Raw genomic sequence first — 23,876 nt, 5'->3', positions numbered from 1 at the left:
GTGTGCCTTGCGATCCCTGAGGAATGAGCTTATGTATCTGTGGAAGGCTTCTCCCAAATTGAGCTCTGAGATGGAGTTCAGAATGTGCGTATGGGAGACATTGTCAAACGCCTTTTCCAGGTCTAGGCCTAAGGTGCCTCTCATATCTATTGTCGTATTGTCAATGATTTGACACTTGATAAGCTTCAGCACGTCCTGCGTTGACAAGGCCGGACGAAAGCCGATCATGTTGTAGGGAAACAATACTTGTTGCTCGATGTGCTTGGAGATGCGGTTGTTGATGACATGTTCCGCCACCTTTCCCACGCAGGACGTGAGTGAAATGGGTCTGAGGTTTCTGAGACTCGGGGGTCTTCCAGGCTTTGGGATGAGGATGGCCGAGGCCATTTTCCAGGAGTGCGAGACAACCCCTCGTTCCCATGTTCCATTTATCTCTTCTGTCAACCGCTCTATGGAAACGTCTTCCAGGTTTCTGAGGGCACCCTTGGGGATGTCATCAGGACCAGGGGCTGACCTGCCATTTAGTTTCTGAAGGGCTTCCCTTACTTCGCATGACTTGAAGGGGACATCTAGTTCGGGGAAAGATGAACCTTTGTAGGGCGGATAGTCTTCTTCACTCGAGCTACCCAGTCAATACACAATCTGACTGAGATAGGGCAAGAAATAACTTTTCAGTAGCTTCTAAGTCACTGCGGAATTATCTGCAATGAACGGGCCGATCAAGCTGCCCGAACAGCTCATAAAGATCACCAACGGCCTACACCACTTTCGAGGCCTGACGCTGCCCGGAAGCTCCGCGTGCTTGCTCGCCAACGCTCAAGGTCACAATGGAATGAATGCACTTCAAGCATCCACAATTATACTCTCTGGACCCAACCCTAAGCCTTCGAGTACCATCAAGGCTTCGCCGAGGAGACACAACCCTTTTGTGCTGATTATGGTTGGGCGTTGCGTTTACCAACGCCTATGCGTTCCGCATCGGAATGGCTGACAGTGCAGCCTCTGACCATTGTGGCAATGAAGAATCGATTGTACATATTTTGTGCGTTTGCCCGCAGTACAGTGCGCATAGACAATCTCTGTCTATGCGCACTGTACTGCGGTACTGCGGTAAATAATTTTGTGCTTCAATGCATAAAGCGACGTTTTATTAAGAAACTAACTGCAACACCAATGCATTAATTTTGTCCACAAAGTTCGAGAAATAATATCACGAAACTGATGTTATCCCGAGAATTCGTTCCAAGTGGATACGCCTTACGAACTCCACGGCTACAATTTGTAAATTACAATATGGGCCATCAGGTAATTGGTTAAAAACCTAATTAGTAAATTTTTTAAATTACTCTAGTATGCATTTCAATTTCTTGTGCAAGTAATATCCGCCTCTTCGAGTAGACCAGCGCATGAACTAGAATTGTGCTATCTGCCACAGAAACCATTACGAATTTTTGAAAGTGTTCGCTGAAACACCCTATATATATATATATATATATATATATATATATATATATATATATATATATATATATATACCGCGCCGTGGTGGCGGCTACAGCGTTGCGCTCTAAGCCAGAGGGCCACGGCGGCTGCATTTATAAGGGTTTGAAATTCAAAAACGCCCGTGTACCGTGCATTGGGTGCACGTTAAAGAACCCCAGGCGGTCAAAATTTACCCGAAGCCTCGCGATACGGCGTGCCTCATATAAAATCATGATTGTGGCACGTAGCACCCAAGAATGCAACTGTTATATATGTGCATGCGTGCGGTGCTTGCGTGCGCGCACGTGTGTGTGCGTGTACAGAACGCAGCTTCAGTGCAATAAGTGAAAGGTGTATCTCCGCATTGAAGAAGATTGATGAGCAAACTGCTTAGAAAGGTTCCACAAAATAAAACAGTAACCCTGTATTCGTAGCGTACACATGTGCGTAAGGCAATTTTTTTGAAGCCTTGAGGTTCATTGAAAGAGGTTTCTTTTTTCTGTATCATTTGGCACATTCTAAGGTAAAGTCAACAAATAAATATATGCTTTTTCGACTATACCCAGTATACCCAGTATACAAAGGGAAGCCGAACTCCGCACTGGACGAGCCTTTCCAAGTCAGTGAAATCCGCCGCGCCCTACACGACCTCAATGGTAGGTCGGCACCCGGCCCGGATAACATTAACAACAAGGCTCTCAGAAACCTAGAGGACGAATCGAGCGAGTTTCTCACAGGTGAGAATAATCAAATTTGGGAGGAGGGAATTGTACCGGAAGAATGAAAGGTGGCGAAGGTCATACTCATCACAAAGCCCGGTAAACTGCCGAGCTTGGACAACCTCCGCCCCATCTCACTGCCGCCTTGTGTAGGGAAGGTGGCCGAACACGCCATCCACAACAGAATTGACGAGTATATTGAGAGCAACGACCTTTTCCCTCACAACATGATAGGTTTCAGGCCAGACCTTTCCACTCAGGATGCCATGAAGCTTATCAAGATCGAAATCCTGGAACGCTGCACTCAGGACACGAGAGCCATTCTTGGTTTGGACCTGGAGAAGGCCTTTGATAACATCCGTCACGAGTTCGTTCTCGACGACATCTCCAAACTCGACTTGGGCTCGTCCTTCTATGCCTTCGCAAGGTCTTTCTTGAGCAAACGATGCGCCATCCTCAAGGAGCTGAGCGGAAGAGGCACCCCCCAGGGTTCAGTCATCTCACCGCTCCTCTTCAACATCGCAATGGTCGACCTCTCAAGATACCTGGACAAGATCCAGGGCGTCGGTCACACGATCTACGTGGACATCACTGTCTGGTGTGCGGGAGGCAGTAACGGACAAGTCGAAGCCGCTCTCCAGGAAGCTGTCGACACTACAGAGCACTTTCCTAACGGACACGGGACTCCGGTGCTCCCCAAAGAAATCGGAACTCTTTCTCTACAGCCCAACTAGAAAGGGCCGCAAGCCACAGAACTGGAAACCCCCTACCGAAATCGACATTAATCTCTACATCAAGTGCGGAGATCCGATTTCCAAAGTCGCGTCCATTAGAAACTTGGGAATGACACTTGAAGGGGCGGGCACAAATAGCATCACCATTCATAAACTAGCACAGAAGACGGATAGCGTCATCGCTCTAATCAAGTGGGTAGCTAACAGAAGGAGAGGCCTGAACGAAGAGAATCTGATAAGGCTAGTCCACACTTTCTTGTTATGCCATTTCACGTACGTAGCGGCCATGCACGTCTGGAAGAGGGCCGAGCGAGACAAACTAAATGCCATGATAACAAGGGGGATCAAGAGCGCGCTCGGACTACCAAACTACACACGCACCGACCGACTTCTGCAGTTGGGTATTCATAATACACTGGAAGAAATTGCAGAAGCACAAAAAAGGGCACAGATTCTCAGTCTCTCCGGCACCACGGCGGGCAGACGACTCCTAACAGAGATGGGCGTCCTCCCGGCTAAGGTCGAAGACTCCTACCAGGGCCTTCCGAAAGAGCAGAAAGACCACATCATCATATCCCCCGCCCCACGCAATATGCATCCCCAGCGCAACGTGGAAAGAAGGAAGGCCAGGAACGTGGCGCTCCTACGCCGGGCGACAGAACTCCTTGGCGGCAGCTGCTTCGTTGACGTGGCCCCATATGGCAACAGCAAAAATTTCACAGTAGTGTCCATCAACCACAGGGGCTCGACCGTTAACGCAGCTTCGGTACGCAGCACGTCGTCATGTGCGGCCGAGCAAGTGGCCATTGCCTTGGCCCTCCTGGACGAGAAACATGCCACCATCTTCAGCGACTCCAGGGCAGCCATCCGCGCCTTCAGCGATGGCGCCATGTGTAAAGAAGCCTGTCGCATCCTGGACGGTAAAAGCATCGCCACCCACACTCTCACGTGGTTCCCCGCTCACATGGGACCCATCATGAGAGGCCCCACAAATCTCAACGAGCTGGCCCACTCCAAGGCGCGAGGTCTCGCTTTCCGCGACCATGGAGAACTCCCCAGCCGGCCCGCAGTGGTGGAGAACAAAGATCAACCGACAACATAAAACGAAATTACGCAGCACTTTTATCTCGGCAGGAGAGACTTTCCCCTTCCTCACAAGAAGTTGAATAGAGCGCAGGCATTGACCCTCAGATTATTGCAAACAGTCTCATATCCCAGCCCGGCTTTATTACACAACCTTTATCCCGCCACTTATGCCACTGGTTCTTGCAGGCACTGCGATGACTTCGCTAGCCTATACCATATGCTGTGGCGTTGCCCCTCGTTGCGAGGCACGGAACAAATCAATGAGGACGAGTGGCTCTCCGCTATCAAGAGCCCCGATGCCGGGGCGCAACTATCTGCATCGTGCGTCCAGAGGGCCCACGATGCGGCAATGGGGCATGGCCTGACTGTCCCAACGTGGGAGCGGCCCGCTGCGCGCTGAGAAGCGTACCTCAGGACTTTCATTAAAGTTTTACATCCATCCATCCATTTTCGACTATGAGCTGTGTGGAATACAAAGGGTTAACACCGCAACCTCGTCATCACCCGCGGTTTAAACATTTAATTATACAAACAATATATTTAAAGAATGATGTAAGGAAACAGATCATATAACTGTGGTTACAACTGTGGAAACATATTACACTGACCACAACGCAACCTCACAAAAATAACGCACGAGAAACAAAAATAAATATGATTCAACAATATTGTCTGAATGAATCATATTCAAATAATAAAATTTTGATGAATAGCATAAGCCTAAGAGTTCCGAGCAAAATGTTTCGTTCAGCTTTCGATTTCAACTAAATAAATCTAGCCTACGGAGACATGGGGGTACCTGAGAGTGCTAAAGTCCGTTCCTGCACCTATTTTGAATGTGACAACATGCGTTACTGCACCATAGAGAAAAGAAATTGCGATCCCAACAAGAAAGATGACATCACAACTTATGTATCCATAACCCACTTTTCGCCTCCTTCCAATCAGCCGACCAATAATCGCTGTCTTCTTGTTCAGCCCTCCGTAGTGAATTATCGTCATCAGTCGACAGAAAAAATCGGCAAGCAAAAATAAGATGGCGGTCTTCACATTGGGAGAATTATTCAGTGAACTTCTTTGAGGCCGACGTGGCTCATTCTGGACAGGACGCTTGGTACGTGGCATTGGGTATGTGCCACCCATTCAATGAAACTATTCGACGCCGTCTTGGGGTACTCTGTATGTGCCACTCGGTCTGTGTTGTTTTACAGGGTAAGCTGTTATGGGCTCCTTCCAATAGCCGTTTCGGTTCGCGATGGTGCCGCTGCCGGCGGTGCACGCCGCCGTAACCGCTATCGCCGGAAATGCGAAAAAAGTACCCGATTCCCACCGGGATCGAACCCGCGCCCGCTGCGTGGGAGCCAGATACTGTACCAGTGAGCTACACGAGCGCTTGCTATCGGGCAGCGGAAAAATGCCCTAAAACGCTCCCAAGCGCGCAGAGGCAAATGACCCGAGCCTACGCCGGTATGGTGGCGCCATCTAATTAAGGCGCCTGCAAACGCAGCGTGCGCAGGCGCAGACGACGAGATGCGATTCAGACGAGGTGCGCAATCAACGCGATCCCGAGCTGCCCAAGCTGCCGAGCCTCCGCCAGTATGGGGGCGCCATCTTGTTAAGGTGCAGTCAAACGCGGCGTTCCCGACATGTAAGTTGCAGTTGTAAGGCTTGATGGGGCTCAGCAGACTGCTGTGCAGAGAGCATTACAAGCCGCAGCTCGCCGTCGACGCCGGGCGGACAGTTTAGATCGTTCTCGTCAAAACGAGGCGAACAGACTGCCGCGAAGACCCTGTTTTGCGTGGTGCCCAAATTGGAGCCACTCTTGAGCCGCTCCACCCAGGTTACGCTGTGACTGTGCTGCGTGTGCCGCGCAGGCCGGTGACTTTTTTTAATGAACGTATTTGATACCAACCTCGGTGGCTAGACATGTGCCAGTAGGTGCGTGCCGCTTTTCAATGAACCTCTTTAACGTCAACTCGTGTAAGGAGCTATGGGCCACTGCGCATGTGCGGCTCCACCATGGCAAAAAAGATCATTGGAATATCTTCGATGCTTAGCGTAACTTAACCCTCACCACTCGTGTAATTTATGCATGTATTGGGGGCGAGGAGTTACGGAGTCGCCATCTGTTGGAAGCACCTCGCTCACGTAGTAAGAGCAATAACGCGGCGCGCTCCTCGTAGGTTGGGCCTTTCGGCGCTCAATAAAAACACCACGCGGGAGCCCTCCTGGTCATTTCTGTAAGTATTCTCCAAGCGAGGGAAGTTTCTTACTGTCAAAATCATAACCTTGGCAAACAGAGAGACAGATCTCTTTATCGAATACGTACAGTCAACGCCCATTGCGCGCGGTCGACGCGATGGAGTGCCCCCAACTAGCTTGTTGCGTGAATGCTAGGCAATCGCTGAGACCGGACTACGTGAAATGTGTTCTTATAGTGGGCTGTCTGTATAACAAAATGGAGCATACCATAATGAAGCCTCAATGTAGCAATGGCACGGGTTCGCAGCGACCGACTGTGCGTCATCGTGCGTGTCCACGCACAATGTTTCGCTTTCGCTGCGAGCGCGTTTGCGCACCATGCCGCGAGCTTTAGGCGGCAGCATATGAACATTTGACAGTACACAAGCAACCATTATTGCGTAGACGCTATCAGAGCTGTTGAAAAATAATCTCGTTATAACTGGGGACTTCGACGCTATACGGCCGACTCGTGATGTGCCATCGCGACGATTCAATCATTTCATCCCTGCTAAATTATTGGACGTTTCAATATCGTTATTTATCAAGTTGCGTCACACTTTATGTTTGTCGGTCTTCTCAGCGAGGAATTTCCCGGTGCTTCTTTCTGTTAATCCAGTACATTCGTTATTTGGTGCTAACACAAACATGAGCATATGCCATGCCTTTTTTAATGTGTTTCTTACCGTTGTTCTTCCATTCCAGTGAACTTGCCAGTATCTAGCATCAACAAGTTGATAGACAAAGGCTTCATGACATTAACCGGGCAGCGCGCGCGGGCGAGCTTCTCAGTGAGCGCTTTCTGCTACTCACCGAACATCGCAGACCCAATGCCGTAGCAGAAATCTCCCTCGCGGAAGTGCTTGCTTCACACCCGAGTTGTAGCCGATGGCTGCTTGCCGGTTCTAAGTTTCGCAACCCAAGGTACGCGCAGCTTCTTGGCCTGCGGGTACGTGTGAAGGCGGGCACCGGGCTCCGTTTGCGTACGTCCGGCGCTGCGGCACCGAGCAGTAGCCTACCATTCTGGACGCCTTTTATGGACGCCTGGACGCCACTGCCTTTTATAGTGCTTTCAAGTGTTCTCAAGCAGACACCCGAGGCGGGAAAACATCCCCACTTGATCAGAACCGCAGCGCAGGTGGGACTTAAAACTTTCGTTTTCAGCTCTCTTAGGCGCTTCCGAAGCAGACGACGCTGCCGCTCTGTCCGCGTGATCCCACATACCGTGTCACGCCAACGGTGCCGCCAGCATTTCCAGTGGTGGAGCTCGCCCCCAATATAGTTGGAAGTGCGAGAGCAGAGAGCGGCTGCGTACACGTTTCTGTGTTGGCGCTATGCTGTGCCTCTTCATTACTTCAATGCTAATCGCATTAATGTCGACATTCATCGTGAGGTGGGTTCTACCTGATTTCCATGCGAACGACTAAATCGGTGATAGATAAGCCGATGAAATAATAGCCTTAGCTATAGGCGGCAGGCGTCCTGTATACGTGGCTCCGACTGTTATCACTCCTTTTGTACCTCCGCTGACCTTCAGAAACGTGCGTGTTCTGGTAAACCAGTGGTTGCAAGAGCCAAGAAAAAAAGCACCATTATCATTCTAATGGCACCGAAAGCAATATTATCCGCTGGGCTCACCTGCATAGCCACCTTTACGACGGATTACACACTACTCAGGTGCTGAGAACTATGTGCTAATAAGAAAACAGAAGAAGACGTATCCCTCTCTGCCATCAGTCTCAAATAAGGCCGCGTGTAGATTATAACGAGTCCCAACGTCCCATTGGCGCTTTCGGTTGAAATCGTTCACCTCTATACTACCGGCGAGCATGGTGTGAGATGTTGCTAGTCCAATTGGTAAGATACACGATTTCTGCCACGCCCACCGGTCTGATTATGAGACACGCTATAGTGGGCGACTCAAAGTTAACGTTTACTGCCTGGAGTTCGGCCAGTACACAACCGTTTTAGCATTCCACACCCACCTAAAATGCGGGCGCCGAGGTCGGGAATTCAAATCATTTTTTCTCATTTTTCCAAAATACACATTGGAAATGGATGCTAGGGCAAAAAGCTGGTTCAAACAGCCTGAAGAGGCCCTAGCAACCGTGATGTGTCAGTAGTTTCGACATGTCATATTTCGTCGTTAACAAAGTAGCGTAAAAGCATATTATAAAGGATAACAAGAAAGTTGAATATTTTACAAAGTATTATAGTAATTACAAAATAGTCAACATATGTCAGTAAAGCAGACAATGATGACGAAACTATCGATAAAAATAAATTAAAAAAGAAAGCGGAACAAAACTATAAGAAAGGATATGTTTTTACAAGGTACTCTCATTACACAACAGTGAAGTTACACAATAATATGAGTAAAGCAAACGAGGATAACAAATAACTTTCAGATTACACCAGGAATACTAGTAGTTGAAACACAGGGAAAAGAAAACAAAATTGTCATAGGAAATGCGCATCAATAAAATGTTGTCCTAGTTCGCTTAAAGTGTAATGATTAATGTCGGTATATTTTATTTATTATAAAGGGTAAGTTGTGTTCCAACATCTGCAATTTATAATATGTGCGGAAGCTTGGGAGGAACCATGTAGGATAACTCCTAGTGTTAACACTTTTATTGTGAAATTGCAGTGATGCGAGTCTTGTTAGAAATTCCAGAAATGCAGTAGATGAGAAGCGGAAGGAACGTAAAAGGCCTAGTTCATACATACGTGTAACAGGGACAATACTGTATGCGCGGAAAGCATATTCTGTATGCGAGAGGTAGGGGAGATTCGCTATGTAACGAACTGCCCTCTTTTGAAGTGTTAGAATTCTTGGTGATGTTAGTAGTAGTAGTCGTTGCCCATACTAAATTGCAGTAAGTAAGATGTGATCCAAAGAGCGCATGGTATATATGAAGTTTAATGCAAACAGGAAGAAAAGCGTGGTAGCGTGGTATCAGTCCTGCTGCAGATGAAAGCTTTTTGCAAATATTATAATGTGAGTGTCCCAGCTAAGGTTATAGCAAAATAAGACACCAAGTATCTTGTGTTCATCAACTAATTCTATTTTTTTGCCGACCATGCATGATAGCGTTGTTTGAATTAGGAAGTTTGTTTTTTTGCGCAGAACACCACAGCTTTAGTTTTTTGCGGATTAATTTGTAGCCCATTAGACAGAGACGAAGAGAGTAGCCGGGTAAGTAAGTTATTACATTTGTTTCTCTCTCCCCAATTCAACCAGCGACCTCGTGCTTAGCAGCGGAACGTCATAGCCGCTAAGGCTGGTGTCATCGGCGATGTCTGCTACAGCCTCTTCCACCGAAAAACGTTGGTTGAGCCACGTGATGCGTACTCCTAGCTGCGAAGCAAGGAATTTCTCCCTGAGTTAACACAGCTTCCTGACCTTGAAAAAAGGGTTTCCAATACATGGCAGCAAACTTTGCAGGATCCGCAATTTCAACTCGCTCATGGGAGCACCTTGTTATGCTGTTTGCGAAAATGCTTCCCTTCTTTGTCGATTCGGTAAAAAAAAATCGGGGTAGCTTGCACTAGTGGCGCAAGACTAAAGACACAGCAGAGCTGACCGGCTCCTAGCTGGTCATGGCTATACGAAGTGATGGTAAGTTATACAAAGTAATGTCAAGTGATGCTAAGTTATACGAAGTCTATAAGCATTTCCTCGCGGTCCGTGGCATCGGGGAACACCTCGCGAAGCACTTGCAGTCCGAGAACCCGTAGGGGAAGTTGGGCGAAAGCTATGCACAGTGTACGGGCGGCGCGCAGCACACGAAACGCCGGGATAACGTCACTGGCGCATGCATTCGCAGTAGCAGTGCAGCTGGTAGCAGCTCGGCCGAGCTGCCGCCAGAGGCGCCAGCTGCATTCACGGATACAGTGAGCGTTCGGCGCTAATCCGGGGAAACGGAGAAGCGCGGTTGGCGTCGGCAGCACCTCTGCGCGTTTCCTCGTTGGTGCTGCTACAATTTGTTTCTCTCTCTCTCGCTCTCATTTTCTCTTTCTCTCTTCAGAGCATAGTGCGCAACGCTCCGCGAGGTGGTTGCTAGGCAACGCAGTGGCAGGCAGCTGCGGCGTCGCTGGTTGCCATGGCTACGGCGCGGCTGGATTTTCGTGAAACGCGCACTTTCTACGGCTGGCTTAAACAGCTTCGCTGTTAAAAGCACTAGCAGTGAAACGCAACAGTATGAGGTGAAGCTTGATTTTGCATGCAAAAAGATCGGTTGGCAGAGTTGTTTACGCGATAACACTCCGACAGACGTCACAGTGGTCGCTGCCTGTTTTCCGTGCTACACTTTTGAAGTATTCTGTCACTACTGCTGCTAATACATGCCGTATGTATTTGTACGCACCATCTAGCGAGAGAATGAAGGATGTGACGCACAACTAGAGCAGCGATGCAAAGGTGAATTGATTTGTTCGGAGCATGACGCAGAATACGATTTATTCAGCTGTCACGCAAAGCACAAAAGGCGTACGTTTGTTTCTTCATCTGGTGCTAAAACTAGCGGATAGCGTGCAGGCTCGCCGCCGAGGCTCCCACAAGCCTTGAAAAGGAGGTGTTGCGGATTGACGACTTCCTTTCGGTGAGGCGCACATTTTACAGTGTACAGCATGGGGCGCTGCGGCCACATCGTTTCTTCTTTGCTCTTTCTTGCACTATGCTTGGGGTTGACTGTCGACTCATTTCTTTACTGTGATCCATCAAACTTCGCTAAAGGAAAGCATGCTTTGAAGAAGACGCGCGTTTCAGGTAAGATCCCAAAATGTGTTAGTTACTTTTGTGGTTCCATATTCCTTGTCAATGATGGCGTTCTAACAAAGAAAACCGTTGCAACAACACTGAACGTAAACAATGGAACGCGAGACTTCACAAAAAATAAACGCAGGCGTGGTTGTTGCAGACATTGTGCGCACGTAATCATGAACACCTAATGTGAACATCGCATAACATGTGTCATTGCGAGCTTCAGTACAACATTGGTGAATGTGCGTTATGTTGCAATAGCCATTGTAACGCCACTTGTGAACATGAGTCATTGGACATATTGCCAGTAAATAATGCACACCGTGGTCGTTCCTCTTCCTACTCTGGGATTCACTTTTATTGGATCGCACTAACCAGCGCGCGCAAGAACAAGACGGTCATGGCATATTATGACGCGGTTCAGTAGCTGCACTACGTCTAGACGTGTTACTGGCAGTTTTGGAGCGCTGACGCATAACACATCATAACGCCCTCCTCCAGCACGTCTAGGAGGCGTTGAGATCAACCAGCAAGAGAGGATGAAGAAAATAAAGATCCGCAGTTTGTGGCTTGCGCTCGAACACTACATGGTTATCAGACTGGTTTCGAAAGCCAGTGAATCAGGCGCCTTGTCTTGGCACACCATTTCTACATTTTTTCTAAGCTACCATAAGATGACGCAAATAATGTGCACTGATTTATGCTGGAGATGCGGTTCATCTTTGTGGAAATGACACAAAGAAGCGGACACTTAAAGCTGGTGGACAGGCCAGGTGCCACTAACAACTCCATCGTCAAGCCTTATATGTCATCTTATTTTGGGCTATTTCCTCCTAGATAAGCTCGTAGCAATTAGGCCAACAAAATGTCCATACTCCGGATTTGTGGTGCAGAGAATAAACATACCCCATTAGCAAGTCTACTGTCACGGTCATATAAATAATATCTTGGTTCAACTGTAGCTATTCCTGCCTACAAATTGGTTCCTTCTCTCCATGTATTCTAACCGCTTACTGGTTAAGTAAGCTTGGTCATATTTTGGTCATATCTATTTGGTCACGAGCCATGACTGTTTATTCGCAAAACAAAGAAGGCTACTTCGCATTCGTTCGCATTAGAACAAGTGTAGAAGGTCGTGCAAATTGAAACCATTGTGCAGGGTAGAACGTGGACGCATAGCGCAATGGTGGTCATACAGAGACTTTCAAAGAGCCACAAGCAAAATGTACAATTTCTTTAGCGCCCTTATTAAACACGGTAAGCACAAGTCTTTACAATCTTTGGAGTGTTTGTCCTTAATTCTAAGAAAAACTATTCCAAAATAGCAAATGCACAAGCTTATACGAATTGCCTAGTATGAAAAACGTTGGTGTAGTGGGCGCACATCCTTTCAACTAAGTGACAGCTTAATTGAGCTTTGGTACACAGCAGTAACATTTAGTCCAAGAACTTGTGGTTAACAAAACACAGCTTTGCCATTCTTGATCAGAATGCTGTGAATAATCAATCTAGAGATATCGTGAATAGTCGGCTTACTGCGCTTGTCCGAGAAGTTATTCCACCCCTGCGTTCTCAATATCACAATCTTTAGTGCTCACAACGCGTTCTGATTTGAGTGGACTTGTCCTCTATAAAAACGCTTTGTGACTATACAAAGCCCATTAAAGATTGCATTTTATGCCGCGCGCACCAAGAAATTCGTAGTCAAGTGAGGTTCCCTGGAGTCGGCGCCAGCCAATACGTTCTTAGAAATCAGTGACAGACAGTGTGAACTAGAACATTTCTTTATAATTACAGATCGTAAATAGGAACAAACACTTTTTATGAAGAGCTTCAATAATGAACTATCCCTCGACCATACAGCGTGAGAAGGCCTGCGAAGATGTCTCAGACATTCTCCAGGTGTTACCATTTAGCAACCATCCGCCATTGCTCACCACGTGTCAAAATCCAGCAATGTGTGCAAGGCCACTGCTAACAAAACTCTGTTGGTCCCATCGTCGTATCACTGGTTGTTCTTAAAGAAAAGAAAGCTTGGTCCACGTTAACTGGGAGAAACAGTATATGCTGGCTATACTACCTAGCGAGAAGAATGGCAGCAAAGCCATACAGTCCCGTGCTTCGTAACCACAAAACTACGTGAGGTGAGCAAAAACAATGCTTAGTCCATGTTTTCTTCAGTAAAAAAACACATACAGGACGACCTGAAAGCCAGGTTCAGAACATGCTCACCTTAATGTAGAGTTGGTCACCGGGTGCACTCCCATCGTGAACGTCTAAGAATGCGCAATGGAGTAACGGCCGACCGAAGACTTGCAAGCCCCTTGAGATTGCATATAACATTTCGCTGCACCACTGGTTGCTCATCAAAAGTTTCGCAGATCATTCTTTGTCTTGCAGAGACTCGGCTGTTAAGTCAGTCCGATAGTTCATAAGTGCAGTCAAAACAAGAAAATAACAGCGCTCTGATATCTTTCGAAACTTTGTGCACGTCCGCCGTGTGCAGTGGCAAAAACCACATTACCGCAAAGAACCGGTGACCGGACTGGGGAAATTTTTATTTGACACGTGGCTGTGCAGGCACAGCATGGTGGTAACCACCATGCTGTGCCCGAGTTTCTCCATGGGAGGCGCCCTGTTGTAGCAAAACACATTATGGATCGGCTAGCACGAGTGTGTGATTACAGGTCTGAGGACGTGAAAGTTGACAGTGAAGAAGGAACATTCCGTATTCGTTCTGTCAATGAAGGTAGGGGCTTTTATGAAGTTAACTTCAGCACTCCAAGCTGTACATGCTTCGACTTCAACAGGTCGAAATTGCCATGCAAGCACTTTGCTGCAGTTTTTTCCTTGTTGATAGATGAGGTTTTTCACGTCTGCCTGCAGAATACAGGGAAGGGCCCAATATGACTGCCCATGCTGTCACAGGCTGCAAATCTTCTGACGCACGATACACTGAACAGCGAGGTCATGTAGCCACTAAACATCTTGAGTGCGACTTGCAGAAAACATCTGAACAGAGCAGGCGCCATATAAAATTGAAGATAAGGGCCGAAACCGAGTGCATACTGCATTTCCTACACTACATTCATGATGACACAGTGTTGCAGCAGTTGTTTGGCTCGTTACATGAGCTAAGAGGGCTCGATGAAAAAAATGTGACCACGAGCAATGAAATTGCTGTGAGAGGCTCACCTACAAAAGGGTGCTCAGGTGTGAAAGCAAAAAAAAGGAGCATTGGCATCACCAGCAACTGGAGTTGCAATGAATAAATTGCAGTTGCACAGGACCATCTGAGCCAGAAGGAGCACTAGGTTCACGGGGAAGGGTGGGAAGAAAGGCTGCAGTTGTGTGGGAATCTTACAAATCACCATTGTGATAATTGTTAGCCTACATATATGCTTGGTGCTTGGAAGTAAAAATACTAAAATATATAAAACCATTTTTTATTTGCATCCTTGGTAGCTTGTCTGCCAATGTTGTTTTTTTAGCTGTGCCTGTCTAGTATTCGTTGCTCCAATTATGTTGAGCTATATTCTTATGTTTTGTTATATTTTCTTATGTATTCTCATATATTTAAAGAACACACGTATGTATATATATATATATATATATATATATATATATATATATATCTTGCACTTTGTGAACCTCAAATTCAGCTTTTCTACGCGAATCCTCCAAGAGAAACCAAATGCTTAATGTTTGTTGCTTAGAATTTGGTTCGGATAGTGCAGCCAATAAGGGCCACAACTTACTTTGAAATTTACTGTAATTTATGTATGTTCGCACCTGAGACACTTAGGAATGTTACCGGGCACATAATGGCAAAGATAACCGGAATTCGACTATGGAGTCAACCGAAGCCAACCGGAGTCAACCGAACCGGAGTCAACCGGAGTCAACAGTCGACCAAGAGGATACACAAAGACCTGAACCTGGGAAAGTCAAATCTGGAGTAGAAGCACCTAGACCTCTAACAAAAGGCGGATTTCTTGACTTTTACTGATGATGACCGTGGTGGCGTAGAGCAGAGGTAGAACACCAGACTTCTAAAGGTCGTAAGTTGGAATCCTCCTAGAGTCCACAACATCTCCAGGCATGGAGTGGCGCCTGACACCGGCAAAAAAATATCGCCGAGAGCTAGTGGGTGCAACCAAATTAGGTAGGCCCACTGAGCTTCAAAAAGTCACTCCCTCACCAGAACAGGAATTGGCCACCCTGGTGCAGTATTCGGCCACTACCTTCCGCATGACTCCTACAATTAACCCATGGCCCTCAGACCTGAGCCGCTGCGGAGCACCTGACCAAGGCGGCGGTCAGACCTGCGACGTGGCAGAGGGTGCTAAGAATATCTGGGTCCGGACAGGCCGCCACTCGAAACTGAGCCTGGCAACGCTCAACATGCGCACCCTATCGAGTGAGGCTAGCTTAGCAGTGCTATTTGAAGAATTATCAGGTATTTCCTAGGATATTATTGGCCTTAGTGAGGTTAGAATAACTGGCTAAGCTTATGCAGTGCTAACAGCCACGTCCTCTCCTACAGAGGGCTTCCAGCTAGGATTTAGTAGGATTTCTAGTCCATAAGGACATAGCGGGCAACATTGCTGAATTCGACAGCATTAATGAAAGGATAGCTGTCGTCGTAATAAAGCTGAATAGGAGGTCTAGAATGAAGGTAGTACAAGTCTACGCCCCAACCTCCCGTCACGATGATGAAGAAATAGAACAGTTTTATGACTATGTTGAATTAGCAATGAGAAAGGTGCAAACTCAGTCTAATGTATTCACGGCGACTTCAATGCAAAAGTGGGGGAAAAGCAGGCTGGTGAGCATGCAATTAGAAACTACGGCATCGATTCTAGGACACCAGAGGAGAGATGTTAGTAGATTTCGCGGAAAGGAATAGGCTCCGAATAATGAGTACCTTCTTCAGGAAGCGCAGCAACAGGAAGTGGACCTGGAAAAGCATAATGGAGAAACAAGAAATTAAATGGACTTCGTACTCACTGCTGATCCCAGCATAGTGCAGGATGTGGAAGTGTTAGGTAGGGTAAAGCGCAGTGACCATAGATTAGTGAGGTCTAGGATTTCTCTCAATTTGAAGAGAGAAAGAATAAAATTACTCAAGAAGAAACAGGCCATCCTAGACGCACTAAGGGTAAAAGCAGACCAATTAAGGCGGGTGCTCGCAAACAAATTTGCAGCTTCAGAACAGGAAGACGAATACAAAATAGAAGTAATGAGAGAGAGAGAGAGAGAGCAAGGAGATGAAAGGCAGGGAGGTCAACCAGAAGAGCGTCCGGTTTGCTACCCTGCACTAGGGGTAAGGGAAAGGGGGAATAAAAAGAGAAAAATAGGGAGAGATTGAGTACTGAGTGCACGTGGGACGATGTACAGGGACACAATAGGCGGTCTCTTAAGCCGGTGCACTTCAAATACTGTACTAATGCACGCATCGCTTTTTGTGCCAGTGACGGTGTAGCCACGGTCCGAGTATCTTTGACTCAGAGAACGGTCTCGAGTCCAGCCGGTTTAAAGTTGTCCTGAGAGAGAGGCGTTGTACGTCGTAGCAAGTACAGGTACACAATAGGTGCTCGATGGTTCCTCGCACATACAGGAGTCGCACATCGGGCTCTCGGCCATTCCCGTACGGAATGAGTAAGCGTTCGTGAAAGCCACTCCCAGCCACAAGCGCCACAGCAAGGTTGTTTCGCCGCGGGAAAGGCTAGATGGCACTTGCAGCCGTAGCAAGGGGTTCAACTTATACAATCGGCAAGTGAAGGCACTTGAACTCCATAAAGCTTGTGACTTTTTGCGTGCAAGCAGACGAAGTTCCCTGGCAGTGTCCATCCTCGCTAAAGATATTGTACGCGTCTGAGTGTCTTCGTGGGCAGATCGGGCAGCCCTGTCAGCAATGTCGTCGCCGATGATGCCACAGTGAGCAGGAATCCACTGAAAGACTATGCTGTGCCCTGTATCCAGTGCATGGTGATGTACTTCCCTGATGTTGGATATCATCTGCTCGTAAGTTCTGTGATGTAAGGCTGACTTGATACTGTGAGTCCCAGAATATGACCCATTTCTGTGCCGGCTCTTCGGTTACGTAGGTCACAGCTGCGTGGAGGGCTGCAAGTTCTGCCGACGTAGATGTAGTCGTATGTGATAATTTGAATATAACTGCAACTTGCTTGGCCGGAACGACGAATGCGTCAGTTGAGCTAGTAGTTGAGGTCGAACCGTCGGTCTATATATGTATGTAGTCATGATATGTCGGGTGAATGAATGAAACAGTAACTAGGCTGATCTTGGAAGCATCAATTGAAGTAGGAGGTAAAGCACCAAGGGGCAACCAGTAGGTAAGTTCTCCTAAGTAACAAAGGACCTAATAAAGAAACGGCAAAATATGAAAGTGTCAAACACGAGAGATCACATAGAATTCACTGAACTGTCGAAAGTGATCAGCAAGCAGAATAAAGGGATTTCCGAAATTATAAGATAGAAAAGATTGAGGAAGCAGTAAAATATGGACGCAGCATGAAATCAGTGAGAAGAAAACTTGGCATAGAACAAGCCAAAATGTATGCACTGAAAGATAAGCAGGGTAATATCATCAACAATTTTGCGGACATAGTAAAAGCAGCGGAAGAATTCTATACTGACCTGTACAGTTCCTAGAGCAGCCAAGCTACTTTTATTCGAACTAGTGATGAACAGGATACAGTGGCTCCTTCTACAACTAGCAATGAAGTTACAAGGGCCTTAAAACACATGACCAGGGGAAAAGCTGCTGGAGAAGATGGAATAACAGTCGATTTATTCAAAGTTGGAGGAGATATGATGCTTGAAAAGCTTGCGGCCCTTTATACGCAATGCCTCACGACTTCAAGTGTACCAGAAAGCTGGAAGAACGCCAACATTATACTCATCCATAAGAAGGGAGACGTTAAAGAATTGAAGAATTATAGACACATTAGCTTGCTTTTAGCATTGTACAAAATATTCACCAAGATAATTTCCAATATAATCCGGGCAACACTTGACTTAAGCCAACCAAGAGAACAGGCTGGCTTCAGGAAGGGATATTCTACGCTGAATCATATCCATCTCATCAATCAGGTAATAGAGAGATATGCGGAGTACAATCAACCTCTATATATGGCCTTCATAGATTATGAAAAAGCATTTGATTCAGTAGAGATACCAGCAGTCATAGAGACACTGAGAAATCAAGGAGTACTGGGAGGCATACGTGAATATCTTGGCAAATACCTACAAGGATTGAACAGCAACCTTGCTTGTCCACAAGAAAAGTACAAAGATATCTATCAAGAAAGGGGTCAGGTAAGGAGACACAATCTCTCCAATGCTATTCACTGCATGCTTAGAAGTATTCAAGCTCTTAGACTGGGAAGGCTTAGGAGTGAGGATCAACGGCGTATATCTCTGCAATCTCCGGTTTGCAGATGACATTGTCCTATTCAGCAACAATGGGGACGAATTACAGCAAATGATTCAGGACCTTAACCGAGAAAGTGTAAGAGTGGGGTTGAAGATTAATATGCACAAGACAAAGGTAATGTTAAATATCCTGGCCAGAGAACAAGAATTCAGGATCGCCAGTCAGCCTCTAGTCTGTAAAGGAGTCCGTTTATCTAGGTAAATTACTCGCAGGGGACCCTGATCATGAGAAATAAATTTACAGAAGAATAAAATTGGGTTGGAGTGCATACGGTAGGCATTACCAAATCCTGACTGGGGGTTTACCAGTGTCGTTGAAAAGAAAAGTGTTAAATCATTGCATTCTACCGGTGCTAACATATGGGGCAGAAACTTGGAGGTTAACAAAGAAGCTCGAGAACAAGTTAAGGACCACACAAAGAGCGATGGGACGAAAAATGTTAGGCCTAACGTTAAGAGACAGGTAGAGAACGGTGTGGATCAGAGAGCAAACGGGGATAGCCGATATTCTAGTTCACATTAAGCGGGGAAAATGGAGCTGGGCAGGCCATGTAATGCGTAGGATGGATAACCGGTGGATCATTAGAGTTACAGAATGGATACCAAGAGAAAGGAAGCGCAGTCGAGGACGGCAGAAAACTAGGTGGCGTGATGAAGTCGGGAAATTTGCAGACGCAAGTTGGAATCAGCTAGCGCAAGACAGGGTTAATTGGAGATCACAGGGAAAGGCCTTCGTCCTGCAGTGCACATAAATATAGGCTGATGATGATGATGATGATGATGATGATGATGATGATGATGATGATGATGATGTGCAGGCAAGGGTAGATAGCGGAGGTGCTGGGATTTTCCCACATTTGCACCGCAGCGGTGAACCTCTATAACCGCGTTTGAACCATTGTGAACCTGTGTCACTGTTTTTCCATCTCGCGTTCATACGCTCGCTAGCTTTCTATCTTCCTAAGGTACAACTGTGTATCTAAGTACCCTGAATTTTTACTTGAAAAAAATCTATAAAGTTATGCAGATTTCCAGCGCACAATGGGAATCGACATTATGCGAAGCATTTTGCAGATACCTAGCTTTCCAGTTTCATTTAGGGTTCTTGAAAGCGTTACTAGATCGACCAACGGTTTGTGTAAGGCGATTGCGACTGGTAAGGGTTGTGTTAAACAAGCACGTTGGTCCATCTGTTAACGCTTTGCGGAAGCCCATAACATGTTAATAGCCCCTATACCATCATACTTGTGGGGGGTAACTGCTGATGTTCACCACCTCTTGTGGGAATGGGAAGGGTTTAAACATTCGCGAGAAATGTAGCGGCCTAAGGAAGCGACCTCGTTTCAGTATTCGGTGTGGCCGCAGACTAACGTCAAAGTGACAATTTGGTCACTATGAAGCTTTGCATGCGAAAATTCCAAAGTATGCGGAACTTAGTTCCGTTGCCCAGTTCCCCAAATAGGCCTAGAGCCATTATTTAAATATGTTATTCTCTCTCTTTTTATAAGGCAAGCAGATGTGCATGTGACGCTAGCCTGTGTGACGACTACAATAGAATGATGGCGATGGTATGACGAGTATTTTTTAAATTAGACGCTGCGCGTTATCGTGAAGAGGTTACTATGTCCACCTCTTAAATGGATGTTGCTTCAGGGCCATGAGCTAGAATTCATGTGGTGGTGCGGCAAAGCTTTGTTTCTTTGGTTTATGGCGATGGCCAAACTGCAGATGAGACGGCCTGACGCCGAAGACTCGGTAACGACAACGACGTCAAGACGGCTGTGGTGGTCGGCGTAACGAAAAGAAGAGACAGATGCGCGGACAGGCACTACGAACCCTGTTTTGAGCTTTAAACTGCTGTCTCTGCAAAAGTAAGCGAGAAAACTGGGTTGTTAACCACAGAATCCTGCGGTCGGATACGATTCACTGGGAGAGGGAAACAAGTAAACTACATCGGGGTGGGCGAAAAGCGATGTAAAAACGTCACACGGGGCTAGGAAGCGAAGACAAGTTGAATAAATGTGCGCGTGCGGACAGCGTTACACTGTCGAAGATGATTTTGAGGCAAAAAAGAACACGATCCGCGATGTCATGTAGTGAGGTTTAATACTTCGTAGTGATTCAAAAGACCTGCACTAGAAGGAGAGGATAGGTGCTGTTGTTCTTTCTGTGAGGAATGCAGCTATCCTGTCCCTCTCATCAACCGCTTTTGGCACTATACGTAACTTAAATCATGAACAAACTAGCACGTATTCGTCGGTTCTGTTACTTTCGCACTTCCTTATCACAGCACTGCGTAAGCTGTCTCTGTGTCACTACGCTCTAAGCACACGCACATATGCACACACACACGCAGGCACATGTAGTGTCCTGGGGCATAATAGCTTTCTTTGTGACATATTTAAACTGGCAGACTTTAGTTTGTGGCTCTCGGTAATGTCGGCTGCCGGTTCGTGACATATTCGCTAAGAGACAATCGTTGTTTCGGTGTTGCCTAACACTAACCGGGGGTGTACTAGGTCCCAATATGAGAAGTGGTAAGTGATGGTTTGATGCCATATGATGGTTATGATGCAGGTGCCATGACCACATTGACGAAGAAATATGGAAGTTGCTGGAAGTCCAATTCCGCAAAAATGCTGTTGACGGTAAGCGTTTGATTCTTAAACGCCCTTGCTTCAATACTGAAATGGCCAGACGTCTCGGCGCCTTGCTTTCTTTGTGGCGTATCGATTCAAAGCACGTCAACGGGTGAATAAGCCTGGCCTGTAGAGTTGTCCAGTCGTAAAAAAAAACACTATTTAACAACGGTGTATTCATCATGCTATTCTGAGGTGAGAGGCGAGTTTACAGTTCACAGGACCAATAATAAGCAATTCAAAGCTGCATGATGTAGGCACGCTATGTCGATACACACGGATTTCTGAAGTAGAAAAGGCTCTATAGTGATTTGACTCGTTCTTAAACTGCTGCAACATATGTTGAGCATTATTATTTGTCAGAGCAGTGCTCTCAGAGGTGTCACAACTTATAAATTGAGTCAACTTCTGAAGTTATTGCAACAAAGTTGCACAAACCTCCAAATATACTGCTTGTAATGCTTCCCTTCATTCAAATAATGTAACGCGCCCCTTTTTTACGGGTACTCAAGCTAGAAATTGTGTTCGGCTATTTAATTAATCCAGTTGACTAGAAATATGCCGAATCAATTGAACTTTTACAAGGGTGCCTCATTTAAAAAAGTTTGTTTAAAACATAGGCCTATAGGTTATTATTACAGGGAAAATGTCGTACCACTATGAATAATACTTAATTCAACCGCTTCATCTACGCTACCCTTTAATAGACAGCTCAATTCTGAAATATAAAAGCTCAAAGAACGTCAAGCCCAGCTTGATGAAATTAAGAACATTCATTGAAGTAGGGCTGGTTATTTAATGTTTATTAGAGGGGACGGTTATTCTATTATATAAACAGGATTCATTCTTATTGGGAAAGTTTTCAGCTGAGGGCACCATTGAATTTGTTTGGCGCAATCATCAGATAAGAGAACTTCACATGGGTAGAGTGTGCGCTCACCTAGGTGTGTCAGTTGGCGCAGGACACAGTTATTTCGAGGTTTCCTAGCGACAGCTTTCTCCACGTGTACACATTCATGAGCGTAATCGTGCAGCTGTTGCTTATGACGTTGATGGTTATTGCGCAGCTCAAGTTACAGGAAAAAGGAGAGCTGCTTCTTCCACAAGTTCGTAATACATATTGTATGGGGCACTGCAGCATTGTGAATGAGGCGCACGTAATACTAAAGCGCACTAGTCGCTGAAGTTTATTTCCCGATTGTATGAGCATATCACAAAGCCACGTCACGCTCACTATCTGTATCACTACTGAGTTAAGAAGCACATCATCTTTTCCGAAAAAACGCAGATGGTGAAACATGAGACCTTCGTTGATGATAAATTTTCTTTCTATGATTTCTCACGTATATTCACTTACATGGAAGCTGATTAGGACTAACGTTAAGAGACAGGAAGAGAGCGGTGTGGATCAGAGAACAAACGGGGATAGCCGATATTCTAGTTGACATTAAGCGGAAGAAATGGAGCTGGGCAGGCCATGTAATGCGTAGGATGAATAACCGGTGGACCATTAGGGTTACAGAATAGATACCAAGAGAAGGGAAGCGCAGTCGAGGTCGGCAGAAAACCAGATGGGATGATGAAGTTAGGAAATTTGCAGGCGCAAGTTGGAATACGCTAGCGCAAGACAGGGGTAATTGGAGATCGCAGGGAGAGGCCTTCGTCCTGCAGTGGACATAAAATATAGGCTGATGATGATGATGATGATGATGATGGAAGCTGATTATGTAGCACTTTGAAAAATTCAGGCAGAAATTCCTCTGGGAGTTAACTAAGTATGCGTAAGCATCATGCAACTTGCTCATTTCCACGGAGCCGGGTGTCATTATCAATGCTATGAAACTTAATCCGACCAGCACAACCCATTATCAACCCTTATCAGTCGGTTGATACCGACTGGTAACGGTCGATATCAACCTTATCGCAATCGATCCGATCCTTATCAACCCTTCTGTTGTTATAAAATTTATCGTACATGATCCGATCCTTATCAACCCCTATCTGTTCTCATCAACCTTACCGGGCTTGATACACCCTTATAAACTCTTATCGGTGCTTATTAAGCCTATCAGTAGTGCTCCGGCCATTATAAGCCCTTAACGCTCTCTAGCGCCTTATCCAACCGCGCGGAACCATTATCAACCGTGATGCGACCGATACAAGCCCTCATCACTCCTTATCATCCTTATCAACTCATTCACCGCTTATCTGTCTGCGTTATGCCACGGGAAGTTCTTGAGCCCTCAGAGGTCGGTGGTATTTCGGTCGGGGAAGGAACGCCTTAGCAGAAGGCACATCCCACGACCGAAACGCACCGGGGATGTGGTGTGCTTGGTATTAAATTTTCCGGCGCCGACGCCGAAGCCGACGCCGGATTTCTGCGACACGGGGCGGGGCCCCTTAACGCTGTCACGTTAATAATCTTCAACCCCACTCTCACACTTTGTCGCTTGAGGTCGTCAGTCATTTGTTGTAATTCGTCCCCATTGTTGCTGAATTAGGACAATTTCATCTGCAAACCGGAGGTTGCGGAGATATTCGCCGTTGATCCTCACTCCTAAGCCTTCCAAGTCTAAGAGCTTGAATACTTCTTCTAAGCATGCAGTGAAAAGCATTGGAGAGATTGTGTCTGCCTTGCCTGACTCCTTTCTCGATAGGTAACTTGATAGGTAACAAAACGCAGATACAGGGCACCATACATGGTACACTTGATTGTCATCTTTTGGCGCTGAGACAGGGTTGCCTGTGC

The 23,876-nt window shown here is 46.4% G+C and overlaps 1 protein-coding gene across 5 annotated transcripts in view; it reads left to right on the top strand.

Annotated features, from left to right (window-relative positions):
• The window catches only part of LOC119462826 (uncharacterized), an 88,694-nt gene that overhangs the window by 44,166 nt on the left and 20,652 nt on the right, over positions 1–23,876 (top strand). The window contains exons 1-2 of one of the 5 annotated variants that reach the window (XM_037724056.2): positions 10,879–11,033; positions 21,066–21,136. The exons of the other annotated variants lie outside the window; for them this stretch is intronic. Coding sequence (XP_037579984.1) covers positions 10,895–11,033; positions 21,066–21,136 — 210 coding nt within the window. The 5' untranslated portion in view covers positions 10,879–10,894. Of the gene's footprint in view, positions 1–10,878; positions 11,034–21,065; positions 21,137–23,876 lie in introns of those variants that run through there. 5 annotated transcript variants of the gene reach the window in all.

The sequence above is a fragment of the Dermacentor silvarum genome, chromosome 8, assembly GCF_013339745.2.
Source record: "Dermacentor silvarum isolate Dsil-2018 chromosome 8, BIME_Dsil_1.4, whole genome shotgun sequence".
Taxonomy (NCBI): Eukaryota; Metazoa; Arthropoda; class Arachnida; order Ixodida; family Ixodidae; genus Dermacentor; species Dermacentor silvarum.
The sequence above is the reverse complement of the archived record's forward strand: the minus strand, read 5'-3'. Positions and strand labels throughout refer to the sequence as shown.